The following is a 20,389-nucleotide window of genomic DNA, read 5'->3' as shown; positions in this document are numbered from 1 at the left end:
GAAAGTGCCGTGTGCGCGCGTTTGTCACAACACAAAAGTCCATCATTCTGTCTTGGGCTTTTATTCCAGGAATGTCTGCGGCACCTCGGGTCCCCAAACGGCCAAGCCCTCGTGGGCCGCGGGCCCGTAGCCGACGGGGGTGTCCTCGTTGACGAGGTCGCCGTCGGCGTAGTGCTCAACCATGAAACCCGTGACGTCCCACCAGTAGTCGAAGATCTGGGAGCCAAGGATGTGGCGGCCGACGCCCCAAACGGGCTCGTACCCTTTCTCAGCGAGCCACTGGTGGCCCAGGGCCTGGGTGTCGAAGTCGTGCACCTCGAACGACGAGTGGTGCACGTGCTTCTCCTTGCCCGGGACGGTAGTGGTCATGAAGAAGGTGTGGTGGTCGACGCACTCTTGGCCGCGGTCGATCGAGGCGAACAGGGCCACTTCCTTGCGTGCCGGTTTGCCCGTGGCCGGGTCGATCGAGTCCAGCGGCACATACAGGATGTCGCTCGGGTAGATGTTGAAGTGCCGCGTGTACCAGTCCATCTGGACGGCAAAGTTGTCGACATTGATGCCGAAATGACCCAGCTGTGAGCAAGACAAAAGATGTCAGCTAAGGAGCTCGATGGATCGCGCAGAAAAATGTTCATGGGTGTGTAAAGGAACTTACCTTGTGGACGGCGGCCGGTCCAGGTTCAAATCTCTGGAAAGCCTTCGACCGGGGCTTATCCGTCTCGTCGTTCAGCACCAATTTCACGGGCTTGGCCCTCTCTTCCTTGACCTCTGCCTGTCCATAGACAAAGCTCACGGGGAACCCCTCGGGATCGGACAGTGTGACGATATATCCGCCTCCGGGGGCGTCAGTCATCTCCTCGATGCCGTTGGTGAGGACGGTGCTGCCGGGCACCTTCAACGCCTTTTCGAGTTCCTCCTTGGACTCGACCTCAAAGACACCGCCCAGGAATTTCTTGGGTCCCTGACGGGCGTAGTAGACGTATTGGTCCGGGCCGTAGCCGCGGAACCAGCGTTCGTTTTCGCCTTTCTTGACCACATGCATGCCAAAGTCTGGGAGCGAGACAGAGTCAGTAAGGTTTGACAAATACAGACATTAGAAGAAGGAGGACCACGTAGCCGTGGGTGCGCTCGAGTCATTCTCGTCATCTCTCAACTTGGGAGGGGAAGGACTGACCTCTCAAGAAAGTTGTGATCTTGTTCAGATCGGGATGCTGGTACCGCATGTGGCTCAGCTTGGTGATCCGGACCTGCTTGGAGAGGTCGATGCCGCGCTTCTTCTGCCATTCGCGTTTGCTCTCCGAGTCTGGCCCTATGGCATCGATATCCCGAAGAGAGGAACCACGATTGGGGCTCGGTCCACGGGAGATGGCGCCGTTGGTGGATGTTTGCTAGACGAAACAGGCAGGGGTTAGGATCTGATAAACCCGAGAGGGGACGATGATGATGGTGACGAGACTCTTGTTTTCTCCCTTACCTTGTCACCGTTCTTGAACGCATCCTCGGTGATGTTGTGCTTGAGTTCGTCGAGTTTGTTCATTGTGGCGGCCTGGGGAGCTTCTTTCTTGCCGGTGCCTCAAAAGGTGGGAGGGAGTACGGCGCAGGGCGGGGTCCTTCAGCGCGAACTAATCCGTGGTTCCACTGCTGTTTAGACGTCTCGCTGTGTAATTGTGCAAGTCGTCAACGAAGGACGGTGGACTGCCAAATCGACCTCGAGTGAGCTCAAAGTCAAGGCGTGAGGACTGGTTGGAGTCGAAGGGTCAGACGCTTGGAAGGTGTTATACAGGTATCACAAAGTAACGCACAGGGAGAAGAGGTGGTTTTGAGAAAAGGCTGATCGTTGAAACCTGTTATATTGCGCAGCGACTTAAAACGACGAACTTGGGGCCACGACGACAACAAAAACATGCCATCATCATAACCACAACCACCACCACTTATCACCACCATTATTATTTAACCACGCCCAAAAGAAAACTACCCCACAATGTCCGCGAAGATAGTCCGCCCGGTAAGAAGGAAAAACCCAACTAAGGGGGTATCGAGCCCACGCGGTCCATGGAGCAGAAAAAGTGCAACAAAACAGTCCTGATGAGCCCCATCATCCCCCCGGAGCCATCGAGCCACCGCGAGCCACCAAAGTTCATCCAAGCCACCAAAGCTGATCTCCAAGACCGCCCAATCAGGCATATTCAGAGCGAGCTGTGACTGCTGTCTGTGTGGCACATGGCTGTTCGACATGGGCAAAAACCAAGGGTCCCCCAATTCACCGTCCAAGACCGTCCCCGCATCGCCCGCTGTTCGATCAACTCTACTTCGTACCTAGTACATGAATCGAAACTCTCGAGTCCCCCACCCTCATGCTCTTGCTCCTGTCGGGATTTCCCCCAAGCGGTTCTCAGGCCTGGCAGGGCTGTTTAGCTAGCTAGCTGGACGAATGTTCGAACTACAAGAATATCAGAATCAGTCAGCATGCGCGGTCCTGATTCCGCGGGCCGACAAGAAAGATGCAGGTTGCTGAGCGGGAAGGGCCTTCGAAGTGTCTCGCTCGTCCGAACACAAAAAAAATGTGCCCCACGATCTGCCGAAATTGTAGCGACAACCATCAATGTGGGGTCAATTCTCCATGACATGGACAGCCCTGGGCGGGTGGGACATGCAGAGCAGACCTACAAGTATGAGGAGTAGGATGAGAAGGAGGAGGAGGAGGAGGATGGGAACGAGTAAGCCTCTCCCAGACATTCCGAGTCTGACATGACAGGCGTCCTTGCATAAGAGGGTAGGAAAGGCAATTACTACATGTATCTGGGCACCTCATGGCAGTTGGATAAAGATGTTGATCTGACCATCACCAACATGCTGCAGCCTTATACCACGCCACATGCCTCGCACCACACACCACCATTACCTTGTCTGGCATGACACTGACACACACGCCCTGCACAGGACACAGTGATTCGCATTTACTTTGGCATCAATTCAGTGGATCTTTTTTATTGTCATGCATACACATTACATATTATCATCATGTTCCCGATCCCGCATCTCCTGCGTCCACATCCCCACACCCATTTATTGCTGCTCAACGTGATGCTGACTCTGACCTACTCAGTAGCTCGTACTCTGTAGCGTCGTGAATGGGCCAACTGTTCCCAGGCTTGGGATCCGGCCCAACAAAAATTCTAGCATTCTGTATGCCGCAGATGGAGCGTATTGCGGGATCATGTGTCCAGACAACTCAACCGTCGCCAGTGTCAATCCTCGTTCGGTATGCCATTTGCCCATAAAACCCGATCCAGCAGTCGACCCCAGTTCAAAGTCGAATTCGGTGTAGTATGGGACATACATATCACCAAAACGTGAGGGAGGAGCCGAGAATCCCTGAGCACCATTCCACGTCATGTTCTGAATCGCAAGCAAAGTACCGTTGTACAGCAGGATCATATCGAGAATACCATGGCCAATGATGACCCTGTCCGCACTTTCAATAACCCCGGGCAGGACGCTCAGCGCCGACGGCAGCGAGTTATCCGTGTTGTTGACAAACACATCCACATTGGTGCACTCCATCCACTCTTGACGAGGAGCGTTGATGGCCTTCTGCACGTCACTGCGGTTGAAGTAGATCGAGGCTCCTTGAGGGACGTAGTCGAACGACCCGGGGAAACCAAGCACGTCCCACAGCAGTGGACATGTCGTCGCCACTTGGTAGATGTCGAAACACGGGTTGATGGCCGACGCTGCGAAGAAGACCGCGTCAAAGGTATCGCACGAGTCATCGCTGAGATCGGCGTTCGGTGGCGTGGGCAAGGGTCCCTTGGGAGGGAACACCAGATTCTCCTCCATGAAGGCGGTGTACCCGCAAGCGTCCGACATGTTGTGCAGTTGCTGGACAAAACTGGCATTAAGATCGAGGAGCGGTAGCCAATAGTCGACAAATGCTGTGACCGGAATATGTTCTTGCACCACGTCATAACTCAAGCTGGGGTCGTAGATCATGATCGAGCTGATGTTGTAGAATTCAGTGTCGTTCGCATTGAACATGGCGTCGGCAATATAAGGCACGTAGTACCCTGCGTAGGATTCGCCTGCGATGTAGACGGTGTAGCCCTGCATTGAGAAAAGCTCGACAAAGTTCTTGAAGAAGCCAAGGAACTGCGAAGCCACGTCTGCCTCTGACGTTGCTGTTGGGGTGCCCTGACTGAAGCCGGTGCCAACAGGTTCTATACCAAATTAGCTCACTGCCCCAATGTCGATCGCCGTTGTGAAAACTCACGCTCAACCCACACCACGTTTGTCAGATTTGTCCACGACCATTGGTTGCGCACTGGCTTGAATGTGCCATATTGCCAGAGGAACGGTCCGTTCTCTAGCGACATCTGTTAAGCGGAGCCCTTTCCCACCAGGGTCCCAATTCCACTGACCTTGCAGGAAGCCTTCCAAGGAGCTGCACCCAGGACCGCCATTCAACCAAATCAGGATCTCATTGGTCGCATTCGGGTTCGACGAAGGGAAAAACCAAAAGTACAGCTCCGAAGCATTCTTTTCGCTGGAGATAGGCAAGAGGCCAGCATAGGATTCGCCCACGTCAAAATCCACGTCAGGGATTCCGGTGCCATTGACCGCATACTCTGTGCCTGGTCAGCCATGATCCTACAAGCGCATGAATTGGGAAACGAACTTTTGGTGGCATTGTTCAAGAACTTGTGCGGCGCTGCTCGCTTCTCGAGTTCTGGCACAACAGGGTGCGCGTGAGGTGCTGGAGCTCGCTTGAGCTGTGGGAGCTTCTTGCCCACATGCTGGGCGCTTCTACGTGCCGAAGTGAGGGAAACGAGGCCCAAAGCCAGAGCAATGATGGAGAACTTCATGTTGCCTGGCAGACGAAGAGTTTGAAAGGCGCACCAAAACTTGCACGACAGCACCGGAAGGGGGGACCAAGGCAAATAAAGGAAAATCTCAAATAGCCCTCAGAGCTCCCCCCTCCATCCAAAGATGGGATGATTCCCGCCTCACAGTTGAGCCATGATGAAAGCTGTCCCCGGTGGTCCAGGGTACCTATCTCCACCTCGTGGTAGCATCCATGTCATCCGAGGCGATACAAAATGGTGATTGAACGATAACAAGATCCTGCAGCTCCCCGAGGAACCGGTCTACGGTCAAAGCTGTAGCAAGGTTGTGCCTTCGGAGAGGCGTGTGGGAAGCGACATTGTAACGCTGATTGAGAGGCGCCCCTGCAGAAGCAGCAGTTAAAGGCTCAGTCTATGACGTGGAAGGGAATAGAATCGGGGGAGGGCGGCGAGGAGGTAGGAATAGGCTGGACGGCTGGAGACGATCTTGGGGAAGGATTGGTCTATCGCCATTGATGATTCGTCCACAGGCTTGATCGTGTGCCTGCTAACGAGCTGATAACGTTGTCCTTGCTACCAGCATGTAACCTACCGAGTAAGGTCTTCTCCACCAGAGCTTTCGGCAAGGGCTCAGTTGGCCAACAATGTTCTGCCGTTGATTTGACCACGATCGACATTGAATCCATCAGACAAAGGTACCTCGTACACATCGACTAGTTAAATTGACAAGGCGAACGCGACGACATGAATCAATTCAATACACAAACCGAAGTAGCCAAAGGGATGGACGAGGTTCAATGGACAATTTGGTGGAGTGATACGCAATAATTTGGACGATGGCCAGTGAAGGTGCAAATCGGCAGAGGCCGAGCGCAGGCAGGCGACGACCTCTACTTTCTTAGCCCAACTAAATCCCTGACAAGGTAGTTAGTTGCCCCTAGTGGCAAATTCTTAGCTGGCCTTAGGCGGTGCTTATGACCACTTAACTACCTGGGCAGAGCTATTTAGAGGCCTGGGTTCAACCCCTCATCCCGCCACCCACTTGCTTCCAGGCTTCGAGAAAAGCTTGTTCCCCCAGTGTCACCTTCCCATCTCCCTCCAGGCAGTAACTTCATATGGCAGGTCAGTGGCACGATACGAGGATCCCATCCAACTGCCTTCCGAGTTGCTAAGATAGCAAATTCTCCGGAACTGCCGCTGCACTTTGGTTCTACTTGTACGAGTACGCTCACAACGACATCTTCCTACCTCTGACATGCTCGTACTCGACATGGGCAGCATTTATAAGTAAGCAAGGCTGGTGTTCTGAAAGGCATAGCAAGGCTCAAGCCCAAGTCCCCTCATTGGACCAGCTAGGCAAGATCAACCCCTGGTGGCTGTTCAAGGCTGGCTGTGTGGCTGGCTGACAAGCACACCATGATCACCACCAACGCAGGTACTCGGTACTTGTGGGTGAATATCTGCGTAGATACGAGGTACACAGCCTTGCCTGCCCTGGTCCAACATCGTCCCTCGTTTATCCTGGCAAGGCACATCCATCACCTCTCGGGTCACTTCCACCACTATACACCACCAGACCGGTGTCCTCGTCAACGTGTCTCCGAATAATCTGTCCTCGACCGAATTTGGCTCGGTGGAATCCCTGAAGAACCTCGACATCGTGCCCCATCTTCTTCAATGTCTTGACCACTGCCTCATCAATGCCTTCTTCTAGGTACACGGTTCCTGCGTGTGTATCACCTTCCTTGGGCACGCTCGCTTCAATGCATATTCGAGGGGCGTCCAGGGCTTGTTGCGGATTCATGCCAAAGATTTCCATATTGAGAAGCACTTGGAGGTGGCCTTGCGGCTGCATAAAGCCGCCCATCACGCCGTATACCGAGTGCAGTTCTCGTTCTTCCTCTTTTCCGTGGGTGATCATCCCTGGAATGATTGTGTGGTAAGGCCTCTTTCCGCCCTGGTAGATATTTGGATGCTCTGGTGGGCCAAGATCAAAGTTCGACCCTCGATTTTGGAGGGTAAACCCGCAGCCCTGGGGGATGATGGAAGATCCAAATCCTTCGTAATTGGAGTTGATGAAGCTCATGCCATTGCCTTCCTTGTCCGCTACGGCGAAATACACGGTGTCGCTATGATTCTGGGCTGGGCTGGGTCCGGGCTGTCCATTGCTGTAAATACCAGCCTTGTCTTTGTTGAACAGCTTGGCCCGTTCGGCTAGGTATGGTCGCGAGATCATGTCTGCTGGCTTTATCGGCATAAATTCTGGGTCCGTCACCCACCATCGAGCGTCAGCAAACGCTATTCGAAGTGCCTCAATCACGGCATGCAAGTGTGCAGCACTGTTGTGGTCCTCCTGCGCAAACGTGGGAATCTGTCTCGTCCCCTCGAGCTCTTCCAGGATGCCGAGCGCCATGAGAGCAACGATTCCCTGTCCGTTGGGCGGGTGCTCCCACAGTTCGACAAAATGGTCGTCGGGTGAACCATTCGTCACTCTTTGAGGTCCCATCTTCTTGACATTCTGGGCGTTGAATCTCAGCGAGATAGGTTCGGTCTCTTGGGGGCCCCGGTTCATGTGGTCCTCCAGGTCTGACAGTTCCATGTGTCCTCCTGAAGACTTCAAGACGTCAACAATGGCCTGAGCGATTCTCCCAGTATAAAACCCTTTCTTTCCTTCTGTCGCCAAGGCTCTGAACGTCTTTGCAAGGTTTGGATTCTTCATGATCTCGCCAGCCCGAGGAGCCCGAACGAAATCTTCCGAGTGCTTGTCTCTTTTGAGCATTTCGCGGTAGTTCGGGGACGCACGCCTAAGATCTTCTTCACCTTCGTGCCACTGCGCACCGTATCAGCGTTGAGCTTCAAAGGTATGATGGAGTTCAGACAATACTCACCCACATGGCAGACAGCTCGCTAACGGGAAAGCCATTTTCTCCCAGCTCGATTGCCGGAGTCAGGATCTGCTCTAAGCTCAATTTCCCGCTCCCGAACTTCTCAATTGCATCGACCCATCCTCCAGGCGCCCCAGGAACCGTGACGGACAGCGCACTGAGGACGGGAATCTTGCCATTCTGCGACGAGGACAAACCCAGCTCTTTCCTCACTTGTTCGAGGGTGGTATTTTTCGGGCTGCGCCCTGAGCCGTTGAGAGCATGAACCTTCTTTGTCTTTGCGTCGAAGAAAAGGCAGAACATGTCTCCTCCGATACCGGTCGAGGTGGGCTCCGTCATGTTGAGCGCAGCAGCTGGTGGACGGTTAGACGCAATTCGAGCAGGAGGAAGAAGATACTTGACAGACCGACTGCGACGGCTGCATCCTAATGGCGTCGTTAGTTTGTACTGTACCCATTGGCTTTTTCTCTGTGCGTGTGTCTACTTACAGCGGCATTCCCTCCCATCTTCAAAATTCTTTGCCCTGCCTCCGCCGCCAACGGCTGTGAGCATGCCACCATTCCCTGTGTGCTGTGGACCACGCTTCTTCTGCTCGGGAATTTCATAAACATTGCAGTATTGCCAGGGAAGATGGCTTGCGCCTTCATATCTTTGCTGGTTGAACCCATTGTGGTCAATCGTCTGGGGACGTAGGAGGGACAGAGCCTGCGAGGTGGTGCTGTTAGCTGAACAAGAGAGCCGCGAATTGCACGGCGGACGGTCCTGGAGATCAGCAATTTGGAACGGATCAGGATGAGAATGAGCAATGATAAGGAAACCAAGTATACTTGACCTCCTGCTGCTTGGAGTCAATGTTTCTTCCAGGTCATTTGGAGGGGCCTTCGTTTTGCCGGAACAGTAGTAAATAAAATCGCATCATGCCGCCTGCCCCTCCCATGACGTGGAGAAACGCGAAAACGGCCTGTGCTCCTGTGTCCAAACATGAGGGGCGAACAACACCGAAATAAGCAAACCTTACTTGCCGCGCACCCCTCTAAGCTTGGGCTCCTTTCGGCAGGTCGTTCTGGTGTCGCAGCCCATCAGGACTTCTCCGTCGATGGAGGCATCGGTCGCTCCCCGAAACGGCGACGACGACGGCGAAGTTGGCCGGCCGGGAATTCAGCGTCCATGGTTCAAAGAAGGAAAATTGCTCATTCATAGACTACCATCTCCGTACATTGGCTAATCCAAACACATTAGGCACTAGTTATACAAAGAATTGGCCGTGAGACCAATCCGCCGCCCGGCACATATGAGATACTCCTAAAACGAGTGCTCCGGACCCCACCATTTTCCTTCATCCCTGGTATCCTGCCATTTACTGTCGACGATGTATATTCCAATCACTCTCAGCTTCGAGGCCCCAAGCATGTCTCGGACGCCGGATATCAGGCACCGACCCTCTCTCCTCGCCAGATCTCCCTGACAGTCGTGTGCTCCACAAGTGTATTGATTGCTTTGCCCAAGATTCCGAACCTTGGAGTTGTGCGAGGCTCAGGATGGTAATGGCGATCCCTCCTTGAGCTTGCGTGTCTCGATGACTTTCCCCGGTCCTCTGTAACATCGTCCTTGTCATCTCGCTCTCGATCCGAAGCATCTTCGCGAGACCTGTGGTGTCTATGTTCGCGGTGCTCGTGATGACGACTCCTCGTTCTCTCTCGTGATCTGTCGCCTGAAATGTCGGTATCGTTCACCTTAATCATCAGCAGAGGTCTGGTATCGCTCTCGCCTGTGGCCATCCTCTTCAAAATGACAGGAATCGGTACCACCGGAGAACCACCACCAAAATGAGTTCCTGCGCTGCTGGGCCGCCTCGTTCTCCTAGGCTCACTGCTGCTTTCGGTGGCAGCATCTCGAGATGACTCTGGTGCTTTCTCCTTCTCCTTGCTCCTCCTCTTCATGGCGGCGTCTGTTCCTTCAGCCTCCGATCTTCGCCTTTCCTTTTCTTCGTGGCGTCTACGCCTTCTCTCTTCCTTGGCACCTTCTTCCTCGGCCTGGCGTCGACTTTGACCATCCCTTGTGACAGGCCGCTCACCTTCATGCCGAGCTCTCCTGGCTCTCCTCCTCTCTGCTCTTTCACGCTCCTCCTCAGGTGAACGGTCGTGTCGGCTATGCTCTTTATCTTTGGCTTGTCTTTTGATTTGCCTCGCGAATGCGTTGTCGAATAGTCCTGCTTCGCCTCTGGATCTCTCAAGCTTCCCTCTATGGCCATGCAATTGATCTTTCGAACTGTGTCCGCGTTTTTCATGAGACTTCCTTCGTCTTTCCTTTGAACTTTTAGACACTTCCGATGCCATAAGGCCACCCGCCGCACCAGCGACTGCGCCAATAGCAGCTGCTTCAAGCGGGGACATCGATCCCTCCACTCCTGGGATCTCTTTCTCTTCAGCAGCTGGTTCAACTTCTTCTTCGTGTCCAGCCTCCTCCGCTTCAGGCTCCTCGTCGACTGTGGCATCGTTATCGGCTGTTTCTTCTGGTGCAGCAATTGATGCCCCGGGCTCTCCAGAGGCTGCTTCGGTCACTGGTTCCTCAGCAACTTCTTCGACGGGTGCCTCTTCGGGAGCTTCTTCAGACGCCGGCTCGTCCCCGGTTTCATCTGTAGGTTCTTCAGGTGTAGGCTCTCCTGCCGTCCCCGCCGCGGTTGCCTCAACCACAGGGTCTTCGGGGGCTGCTTCATCAACTGGGTCATCAGCCTCTTCGGGTACCTCAGCAACCTCTTCTGGAGGCTCTTCGGGAGCATCCTCGAGAGTTTTAACGGTCTCCTCGGGTGCCTCAGGAACCTCTTCTAGAGGCTCTTCGGGGGCTCCTTCATCAGCTGGGTTATCAGCCTCTTCGGGAGCTTCCTCAGGAGCTTCAACAGTCTCTTCGGGTACCTCAGCAACCTCTTCTGGAGCCTCTTCTGGAGCCTCTTCGGGAGCTTCCTCGGGAGCTTTAACGGTCTCCTCGGGCGCCTCAGCAACCTCTTCTGGAGCCTCTCCAGGAGCTTCAGCAGTGTCTTTAGGAGCCTCTTCAGGAGCTTCAGCAGTCGCTTCTGGAGTCTCTTCAGAAGTCTTTTCCGTTGGAGCCTCTTCTGCAGCCTCTTCTGCAGCCTCTTCTGCAGCCTCTTCAGTAACCTCTTCAGCAGTCTCTTCAGGAGTATCAGCAGCCTCTTCAGGAGCCTCTTCAGCAACCTCTTCAGGGCCCTCAGCAGTCTCTTCAGGAGTATTTTCCGCTGGAGATTCGTCTGCTGCAGCCTCTTCTGCCGGGGTCTCTTCTGCCGGGGTCTCTTCTGCCGGGGTCTCTTCTGCCGGGGTCTCTGCAGATTCGTCGATGTGTTCCTCGCCGTGTGCGTCTGTGGTTTCTCCCTTTACTTCGTCTGCGATTTCTTCAGAAGCAGGTTGCGTAGTAGGCTCTTCGGTGGCGGGCTCCTCCTCAACAGGCTCCTCAACAGGCTCCTCAACAGGCTCCTCAACAGGCTCCTCAACAGGCTCCTCAGCAGTAGGCTCCTCAGTCGCTTCAGTAGATGGTTCTTGCGCTGACACCTCCTTTGAGGCGTCACCTGTCGTTGAATCTTCAGCTTTCTCCAAAGACCCGTCTTCAGCGGTTTCCGCTGACTTTGTTTCTTCAGCTCCGTGGTCTTCGGTGGCATCTTCATCCGCAGGTATCTCCTTGGTCGACCCATCCTCCACCACGACCTCTTCCGCCGTGGCCTCTTGCGCCGGTACGTCCTCGGGAGGGCTTTCTACTATTGGCGTCTCTTCTGAGGCAGCTTCTTCGTCTTGGCTGGAGTCCCCTCCAGCCGCTGGTGCCTCAACGCCGGCTTCTGGCGATTCCTCCTTTTCTGCACTTTCCTCTGCTTTTTCATCAGGAACGGGATCATCAGAGGCAGTGTTCTCCTCCGTATCGTCGTTGTCCCCGCTCCCATCAGCCTCTACAGTCTCAGGCGCCAGGTTATCGTCCTGTTCGCCTTGCTTTTCCTCCCCAGCCGGCGGGTCAGGGTGCGCATCATCTGCCGCTTCTAATGCATCTGTGGCAGAGACATCACCTTCGGTGCTGTCCGGCGACCCTTCTATCTCAGCATCGTCGGCTGGTGGTTCTCCGCTTGCTTCAATTGTTTCCTCCACCTTTTCTGCGGGCTCCGAAGCGGTAGATTCGTCGTTGGTTTTGCCTTGATCTGAAGTTGACGGATCTTCTGCCTCATCGGCAGGGCTCTCTGCCGGTGCCCCGCCATCTTCGAGTGCTGGCTCTGCGGTGGAATCGGACACACCTTCTTCACTTTCTATTGCGGGTGTTTCGGCGCTTTCTGCGCTCTCACCCGACGACTGTTCAATGTCGGCCGCTGACTCGGGAGAAGCAGGACCGGCTCCGACGTCAGACATGGCCTTTTCTAAGACTTCAGTAATTTGCTCCGGAGGAACATCGGCTTCCTGCATCTTCTCCACTACCTCCACCACTGTCTCTGGTTCGGAAGGTTTGTCGCTGTCGCTCGAATCGATGGCGGTAGCTTCAGATGAGTCAGCAGGATCTTGGTCTTCGCCGAGATCCTTTGGTTCGCCCTCGGTAGGCTGCTCGACATTCTCGTTTTTCGGTTCCTCTTGGTCTGGCTCCGCGACGGTGTCCGATGCATCTGCCGATGCCTCGTCTTCATTCGCGGCAGGAGCACCATCTTCCTTAGACTGCACGTCCTCGCCCTCGGGAGGGGTCTCAGGGGGTGCTACTTCTGTTGAAGGACACGTCAGAGTGAATCGGTTCAGGGATGGGTTTTGATGCAAAATACTGTTGTCTCCATCTCTCGCGACCTCCTCAGCGCTAGTGTCCTCTGGCGCCGTTCCGTCGTTCATGACAGTGGTGTCTATAGAAGGTGGTCAGCGTAAGAGCCAGGGTTTCGTCAAGACGCAACTCACCCTCCATAACCTTGGGTTGTTTTTCGGAGGGTGTGGGAGGAAGCTCTGCGACAGCGTCAGAGGTGGTGGCTGTCTCCTCATTCTTCAACTGGTCGTCAGTATCAGGGTTGCTGGGATCAATTTCCTCGGGTGCAATGATAGGATGAAGGGAGTATGTAACGGCGCTTGGATCAAATGTTTGCCATTGATAAGCAGGAAGTTTGGCGTACTGGAACTGAGACTCGTATGACTGAGCCATCGCCGATGTCTTTGGATTCATCAGACCGGGGTTCAGGGAAATGCTTCTTATTCTTTCTCCTTTTAGCCTTTCCCATGGCTGGTGTGCCTGGGGTTGTAGAGGCACACTGCTGTCAGGCCAATTTCTCGGTGCTACCAATCTTTCTGTTGCACAGGGGTCATGAACGGTGCGGAGGGGTCGGAAAGCACAATGACGCTATCTAACCGACTCAATACTGGAGGGCAAAACCCTCATGAACCTCGTAAAGTGACGAAAAGATGTATAGGAGGGGGGAGGGGTGGCTGAAGGACGCATCATGGTGGTGTGAAATCTGGTTGAATGGAAGGGTGACCTGCAAAGCCCAAGCATGAATCATCCCACCGGGCAGCAGGGCCACTTCAGCCAAAAGATGAACGAGAATCAAGGCATGCTTGTTTGGGATAGCAGGCCCCGGCAATTGGACCACGTCAACGATGAAAGGCTGGTCTGGCGCATATTCGGATGGCAAAGTGTGCAGAAACCATGCGGCGATATGCGGGTGGAAAATGATACAAAGCAGCATAGTTCTGACTCAAGGTCAGACAACTGCATCAGTGAGTGGAATAATCCAGCCCAAATGTCCGCAATTGGACGAAATGTGCATGGTGAGGGCGACGATTGGATCGCGTAGAGACGGGAAGTCGTACCTAGACTGATGCCCAACAGAGGTGACTGGTCAGCCAGAAAGGAAAAATGTCTGCGGCCAGAAGGAAGCACTTTTTTCTTCGTCTCTTGTGGCGAGTGTCCATGTGTCTCGATTTGCTAGAGGGCTATGCAGTGTGCTGGATTCCTTGACGCCAGTTCGTCCAGAGACGTGGAGGAGTTCATTGGCGAGGCACAGAATGTTGCCAGCATCCTTGTTCAAGCACGGGAAGAGCACAGGAAAAGGAAAGGAGCTTTTAGTGTCTTTGTTGGCGTGGGCAGTACCGATGAGAGATTGCTGCCATTGGCGATCCCAAGGGGAGGCGATGATCATGAGCTTGTCACAGTACAAGTGGTCGGGTATCCGTAGTAAAGCGATGAAGAATCAAGAGAATTGGGAAACAGAAGATTTTTGCTCCCGAGAGGGAACTTTGGTACGGCTCGCGCCGATGGACAAACGGCCCGCAGAAAGGTTGCTGTGCCGCAGATCATTGTCGAGGACTTCGCCGTCTTCCTCCTGGTAGTGTTGTTGTTTGGCTGCTTGGATTGAGTTGGTGCCTCACTTCCAAACTCCGCATTTTATTTGAGGTTCAAAGAGGGCGCAGGAGGAGAGGGGTAGGCACGTGACCCTGAATCACGAGGGCTTTTAAAGTCACGTGCTAACTGGGACAAATTCCTGGGGCGTTTTGGCCCCCAATGAATCTCATGGCTTGCATGGTCTTGAATATTTTATCTGAGCTGTCGATCCATCTTTTCTCTCCAATTTTCGCCATATCGTTTCATCGCCCAAATGACCGAGGCGCTTGATAATGCCCAAAGGCCCAGAATGGTGAACAGCCAACCATTCCCGATTGCCGCGATGAGGGGAGCCACTACAACAGTGCCAACACATGATACAAGGTTGCGGCACAAGTTATTTAAGGCAACACCAGAGGAGGATCGTTGTGGCATGAACTCGGTCAACATAGTGGTGGACATGGCGAAGATGAGCATGGACCCCACGCCGTAGAAGAAATTCGCAATGGCCTATACCACACGTGTCAACGTTGGTACCTTGCATGTAACAAAGTTCCCCCATGTGTTGGTGATTCACGTTGACTTACCGGTGCTACCCACAGGACACCTTTCTCAACGGTCCATCCGTACCATATCAAGGCGCAAGGATAGACTAATGCACCTAGCCACGCGTTTTCGCGCATGCGGTCTTCTGGTCGAAAGATTAATTTTCCGTGCTGATCCACTCGATTTGCCTTGATCGCCTCGCGCCTCATGATATAGTCCATCCAGCGACCGCCAAGTACACTGGCGAGAATATACCCGATGGAGTTGGGCAGATAGAGCAAGCCGATGATGATGGTCGAGAAGTCGTAGGGTTCCCTCTCAAAAGAATACTGGATACTGATGTTGAGCATGTAGAGCGCACCGAAAGTAACCGCCGAGTAATACACCGTCAGCAAGACAGGCATGAACCGGAGGTACAGGATGACGCTCAGTGGGTCCAACAAAAACGTCCGTGCAACCTTCAAATACTTTTTTGACTTATCCTGTATCACTTCTCGGGTCGACGTTCGACTCAGTGAAGGTCGATGGCTGCTGTTGTTGATCGACGATGCCACATCCGCCAGGACTTCCTCCGTCCTATCCTTGCGTATCTTGAGGGTTTCAGGTAGACCGAAGAAGATCAATGCCCAAGTCAGGACTGAAATTTTGCGTCAGGAGCCGGTTTCTTTTAGGCGACGAGACAATTCTGGCTTAATGCCAGAAATGTTGGGGGCTTACCTCCGTATATGGCGAGAGCCCACTGAGTTGCTCTCCAGTCCCAAACTTGGCCGAGAATACCACCCACGATAGGTGCCAGTAATGGCCCACACAGAGGTCCCAAGAAGTAGATCCCCATCGCTCTGCCCCTCTCGTGTGACTTCCAGATATCAGCGAGCGTTCCAGCGCCCACGGCTTGCACAGACGCCGAAGCTCCTCCAGCAAGCAGTCGCATAACGATCAACATGGATATTGAATGGGAGACGGCGCTCAAGACGGAGAACAAGATGAATAAGGCAAACGAGGTGATGTAGACGGTCCGGCGCCCGGCCGTCTCTGAAAAAGCCGACCACCAGAGGGGGAAAATAGCCATGCTCAACATATATAATGAAACGGATAGGTTGGTGGTGGTCGCGTCGGTGTGCAGAGATCTAGCCACCTCATCCAGGGTCGCTAAACGGCAATCAATTGAGTCAGTCTAGGGGCAAACTCCAACAAGATTAACGGTCGACGCAACATACGTAAAATGATGGCACTAGCCACGGGGGCGGCAGCGGCAGTAATGGCCACGACGAAGGTGATGAACCATTTTATGCTATTGCTATAATCTGTGGGTTCTGTGACCTCTGCCATGACACAGAAACGAGCAAAAAGACCACGTCTTTCCGACCGCGGTACCTTGGCAACGGGCCGTTTGGGAGTTATCGTCCTGGTCAGTGCAGCTTGTCCGATTTCGACATCATGCTGGATAACGACTGTCGAATGACCCGAATGATCAGAATGAATGGACCGGCTTTCGAAAGTGTCATCATGCTCTTTCCCTTTCGTCAGTCTCTCCTCCGAGGCCGGACCGCACACGGTATCTGGCAAGGGGGGGAGTTTCTCGAGGCCATCATGAGCCATGTGCGAAGTCCGAAGAGCGACGGATATAGATCAGACTTGGACAGGTGAGCTCGAGTATTTGCTGGCAGAGTCATCATTCAAACATTTATACCCAAAGAATGGAGCCAAAGAAAGAACGTCAAGAAATGGAGAGCGAGAAACGGATGTTGGAGAATGCGGATATTAAAAGATACGGTCAGCCGCATGTCGCTCGGGCTCGCAGATCCTTAAAGGCAGGCATGGGCATGGCTTAACCGGGCATTAGGTGAAAAGGGACGTCCACAGCGGCAAATGGCGTGCATGGGGTTGCTATGTTGCTCGAGGGCCATCGCAGTTTACCGGGAGGCCAACATCGAAGGACGGATTCACCGCGGTTGACAGAACCAATGACGACAAGAGGATGACGGGGATTAAGCATTGCTAGTTGTGGGGGAGGAGGTTGAGCTGGCGATAAGTCCCATCAGATGGAGAGATCTAGGACTGATGATGGCTATTGTGCCGTTATTGCCGGAGAGGGAGAGGGACCAGAAGACAATTGGCAGAGATGAGGTTGTTAGATTTGCTTGGGCGAAACTCGAGGTACTCCTCAAGGAGCTCCTCGGCGGATGAGGAGGCAATTCTGATCACCAGAATAGTACATTCGCAGAGATATTGTGAAGATGGCCATGTCGTGCCAGTCAATTGCTCAATTGAAGGCAAGGTGAAATGGATGGAATGAAGCTCGCAATGCGGGAAGCCAGTGGGACTTGGCCTTCACCATAATCGTTGATTACGAGGTCTGGCCCACACAGAAGTCCTCTTTTCAATTCCCTACATTTAGTGTATTACTCGGTACTACTTCCGACTTTGTCGCTGCAGTCATCCTAAGGGCTGGGACCAATGATGATCTGAGCAACCTTGTTAGTGGTCGAACCACTGAGTTGAGACAATCTCCATGTCCTCCCATCTGACTCCTCACTACTACACTCGAGAATTTGTATCGCTGGCTAACAATGCGATAAGACACAAGAGCACAACATCACCGAGTCTGAGCGCGGGGCTGTGCATTCTCTCGAAACACTCTGGGACCACGGCAGTCGTCCACCCTACTCTTCCTAGACAACAGAACCGATCCGCCCACCAGTTCAATTTCTTCCGCTTCGGGCAAATTCGACCACACACTTTCATCCCCCACTATCCACCACCCCTCAGACACCGGCCACCTATTCCGCTTCTTCCCGCTCGTCGTTTCGAAGCTTGCCTCAGACCGTTGTGTTCGGCTGCTGAGCCTGCCCAAGTCGAACCAACGGCAATCATGTCTTCGACAAACGCCACGGCCGAGAACCGTGAAAGGCTCAAGGGACACATGTCCAAGTACGAAGGAGGCGCTTACGCGGAAGGCTGGGCCGAGTTGTGGAACAAGGGAGACTTCTTGCCCTGGGACCGTGGATCTCCATCCCCAGCCCTCGCCGACACGCTGATCAACCACGCCGATGTTATCGGCAATGCCCTCCTCGCCCCGTCGTCACCAGATGGACAGAAGCAGCGGAAACGCGCATTAGTCCCCGGCTGTGGCCGCGGCGTGGATGTTTTACTACTGGCCAGTTTCGGATATGATGTGGTCGGGCTAGAATATGCTGAAAAGGCGCTTGAAGCCTGTGAAAAGTATGCGGCTGAGAACGCCGCCAAGTATCCCGTCTATGATGAGAACATCGGGAAGGGAAAAATGGTCTTTCTCCAAGGGGACTTTTACAATAACCAATGGGTGGAAAAGGCGAGGACAGAGCTGGGTGCTGGTAGTGAGTGGGACGGCAAGTTCGATCTCATTTACGACTATACTGTGAGTAATGTTCCCTGACTTCTGATCTCCTTGTTGCTGCCTTCGTCCTCTCTTCAGGTATGGGATCTCATCCTCTGGGTGTTTGATCCTTGTGTCACACGCATACATCTTTTAGCTGACGTAGGAACCCTTACTCACACCTGCCCTTCCAGTTCTTCTGTGCAATGCGCCCAGGCATGCGTTCTGCTTGGGCGAAGCGCATGACCGAACTCCTCCGCCACTCCCCTCAAGCAAATCTTGTGTGCCTCGAGTTCCCAGTTACCAAGCCTGTCAAATCTGGCGGGCCCCCTTACGGCGTCGCTTCAAAGACATACCTCGAGCATTTGAGTCATCCAGGAGAGGAAATCCCCTATGACGAGGAAGGCAATGTCAAAATGAACCCACTAGCACCATCCAGCCCCGGTGCTATGGAAAGGGTTGGGCACTGGCATCCTGCCGACACGCATAATGTGGGCAAGGACAAGAACGGAAATGTAGAGGATTATATCTCGGTTTGGCGTCACCGCTGAGATCCTGGTGGTATTTTCCCCCACGTGATTGGTTAGCTGGGAGACAAGAGCTTGATAGGCATCAGGTGCTGTCCAAAAGCCTCCGTTTTGTTTCATCGGCCATTCATGACTCCACATGGAACAATAGGTGCCTGCTCAGCTTTGGTCCACTTTCTTCAACGCATTGTAATGTTCGCCAAGCCCAAAACTGTGTCGATAATATGCCAGCCAAATGGTGTCGTTTGAGCTGCCTTGGGAGGAAATTTTTTCCACTCGGCCGCTCGCTTGGAGCACGTTGATTTCGACACTGAAAGATCGCGCAATAGCCTGCAACTCCAACTCCCCACCCCATTCCGCCGTATCTCTGATCTTTTTCACATATACGTTCAAGGGCTCCTCCATGAATGCCTCAAAATCCTCGGGGTGGCTGGCCATAAACTCCGCAGCAGCGTATCTAACTTTCTCATATGGCTGCTTGACATTCCTGTCTGATTTTGCTGCGAGTACGTCGGCAGGCATGCTGTGTGCGCAGGCGGAAAAGAGACAGTGACCGTCGGGTCGGATGAGGGTTTCTGAAAGGCCTAATTTGGTCATCTGTTGCTTCATGTCGGCGAGTTCCCGCTCCCGGAGATCGGGGAGGCTCTCTGCCTCGAGAGCTGCGGCCGCTGCTTGTGCCTCCTGTTTGGCTGCTCGACGTGCCAGCCTCGCCTTTTGCCGATTTGGCTTTCGAGGTCGGGACTGGTCCGCGGGCGATGAATCCACGATGTTGGCTTGTTTAGGTGGCTCTGATGTAGCTTCTGGTACGCCGTTGACTTCTTCTCCCACAGGTTCATCGACGTTGAGATCCTCTAGGGCCTCCTGTAGCTCATTGGTACCTTGGGGTTGTAACTCTTGAATCTCGGCCTGCTGCTTTTCAGCCAGTACCCGCTCAAGTCTCTCACATTCATCATTGACGCCCTTTCTGGTTTTCTTGGTCGCATTCTTCTTTCTCTGCGTGATTTGTGCTTGGAGATCTCGCTTTTCCTTGCGGTGTTTCGCAAGTAATTCTTCCATGGCGACCCGTTGAGAGTAGGAATTGACTTCACCTAAGTTTTGGGCATTACGGTGAATTCTTTCCCGTGGCACGCGTCAGTCTTCTAGGTCTCGGATGCACTTATTTCAAGGATGGCGATGACTTGATGTCGGCATTGATCGCAGATATTTGAAATTTGTAACGCCACATTTTTCCACCAGAAGTGGCACAGATGAGGCTGTGGAGGCTCCTGGTGTCTGGCACGTGTTCGCCAGCGTGGCGCGCTTGGCTTGGCACTGATTTCTTTTCTTAGACAGCCTGGCGGACTCGGTTAACGAACCTGGTTGGGTAGGAAGTTGGTGCACACCAAGTACCGAGTAGATAATTTGGCCATGCTGGCCATGTTATGGCGGGCAAGGGCGGGCCCCGGGGCACCACCCACTGCCCAGCGCCCGCCACGGGCTCAATTAGGCTTCAGGGCTGATGGCTGCCCCTCGATTTCCCCGTCCCACCTCGAAACAACAGCGCGCGGCTGCTTCGAAAATGAGAGAAGCCACAGCATTCTCATCACAAATCCACCTCAGCGGCTATTTGGCGTAGACCTGAATTGCCCAATTTCATTCAAATCTCTCACTTTGACCATATTCCGGTATACAAATCCCCTTACTGGCTAGGTCTTACGCAAACATCTTCGCGCTACACCTGAAGTGGCCCCCACCATAGACCCCGACCGGACTCGCTCGCCGCATTCCAGGTTCACAGTTGCTCCCAGAGTGTCAGCACTGCTCAACTCTATCGTTCAGCCGCACCATATCCCACGACCGAAAACCTGCCTTGCCTTCCCGACCTTCTTGGCCGGATCTCCTTTAAAGCACCTGAAC

General features: G+C 53.7%; 7 protein-coding genes across 7 annotated transcripts; 1 reads left to right on the top strand and 6 right to left on the bottom strand.

Moving 5' to 3' along the window:
* Window positions 1–60: 60 nt before the first annotated feature.
* Window positions 61–1,537, bottom strand: Z517_12017 (uncharacterized protein; the record flags this gene model as incomplete). Its single annotated transcript, XM_013423597.1, has 4 exons — window positions 61–573; window positions 656–1,050; window positions 1,175–1,388; window positions 1,475–1,537. The coding sequence occupies 4 exons, from the start codon at window positions 1,535–1,537 to the stop codon at window positions 61–63; spliced, it is 1,185 nt and encodes a 394-aa protein (XP_013279051.1).
* A 1,568-nt stretch (window positions 1,538–3,105) lies between these two features.
* On the bottom strand, window positions 3,106–4,865 carry Z517_12016 (uncharacterized protein; the record flags this gene model as incomplete). Its single annotated transcript, XM_013423596.1, has 4 exons — window positions 3,106–4,220; window positions 4,274–4,366; window positions 4,422–4,628; window positions 4,679–4,865. 4 exons carry the CDS (start codon window positions 4,863–4,865, stop codon window positions 3,106–3,108), a joined length of 1,602 nt encoding a protein of 533 aa, XP_013279050.1.
* Window positions 4,866–6,360: 1,495 nt separating this feature from the next.
* Window positions 6,361–8,397, bottom strand: Z517_12015 (gamma-glutamyltransferase; the record flags this gene model as incomplete). Its single annotated transcript, XM_013423595.1, has 4 exons — window positions 6,361–7,674; window positions 7,733–8,082; window positions 8,136–8,154; window positions 8,218–8,397. 4 exons carry the CDS (start codon window positions 8,395–8,397, stop codon window positions 6,361–6,363), a joined length of 1,863 nt encoding a protein of 620 aa, XP_013279049.1.
* Window positions 8,398–9,156: 759 nt separating this feature from the next.
* Z517_12014 (uncharacterized protein) lies at window positions 9,157–12,889 on the bottom strand (the record flags this gene model as incomplete). The annotated part of the gene is made up of 3 exons (XM_013423594.1): window positions 9,157–12,467; window positions 12,525–12,599; window positions 12,652–12,889. The coding sequence occupies 3 exons, from the start codon at window positions 12,887–12,889 to the stop codon at window positions 9,157–9,159; spliced, it is 3,624 nt and encodes a 1,207-aa protein (XP_013279048.1).
* Window positions 12,890–14,278: 1,389 nt separating this feature from the next.
* Z517_12013 (uncharacterized protein) lies at window positions 14,279–16,210 on the bottom strand (the record flags this gene model as incomplete). The annotated part of the gene is made up of 4 exons (XM_013423593.1): window positions 14,279–14,575; window positions 14,653–15,248; window positions 15,329–15,760; window positions 15,829–16,210. 4 exons carry the CDS (start codon window positions 16,208–16,210, stop codon window positions 14,279–14,281), a joined length of 1,707 nt encoding a protein of 568 aa, XP_013279047.1.
* A 1,273-nt stretch (window positions 16,211–17,483) lies between these two features.
* On the top strand, window positions 17,484–18,517 carry Z517_12012 (uncharacterized protein; the record flags this gene model as incomplete). Its single annotated transcript, XM_013423592.1, has 2 exons — window positions 17,484–18,008; window positions 18,161–18,517. 2 exons carry the CDS (start codon window positions 17,484–17,486, stop codon window positions 18,515–18,517), a joined length of 882 nt encoding a protein of 293 aa, XP_013279046.1.
* Window positions 18,518–18,652: 135 nt separating this feature from the next.
* On the bottom strand, window positions 18,653–19,549 carry Z517_12011 (uncharacterized protein; the record flags this gene model as incomplete). The annotated part of the gene is made up of 1 exon (XM_013423591.1): window positions 18,653–19,549. The coding sequence occupies one exon, from the start codon at window positions 19,547–19,549 to the stop codon at window positions 18,653–18,655; it is 897 nt and encodes a 298-aa protein (XP_013279045.1).
* Window positions 19,550–20,389: the final 840 nt, after the last annotated feature.

The sequence above is a fragment of the Fonsecaea pedrosoi genome, assembly GCF_000835455.1.
Source record: "Fonsecaea pedrosoi CBS 271.37 unplaced genomic scaffold supercont1.8, whole genome shotgun sequence".
NCBI lineage: Eukaryota > Fungi > Ascomycota > Eurotiomycetes > Chaetothyriales > Herpotrichiellaceae > Fonsecaea > Fonsecaea pedrosoi.
The sequence above is the reverse complement of the archived record's forward strand: the minus strand, read 5'-3'. Positions and strand labels throughout refer to the sequence as shown.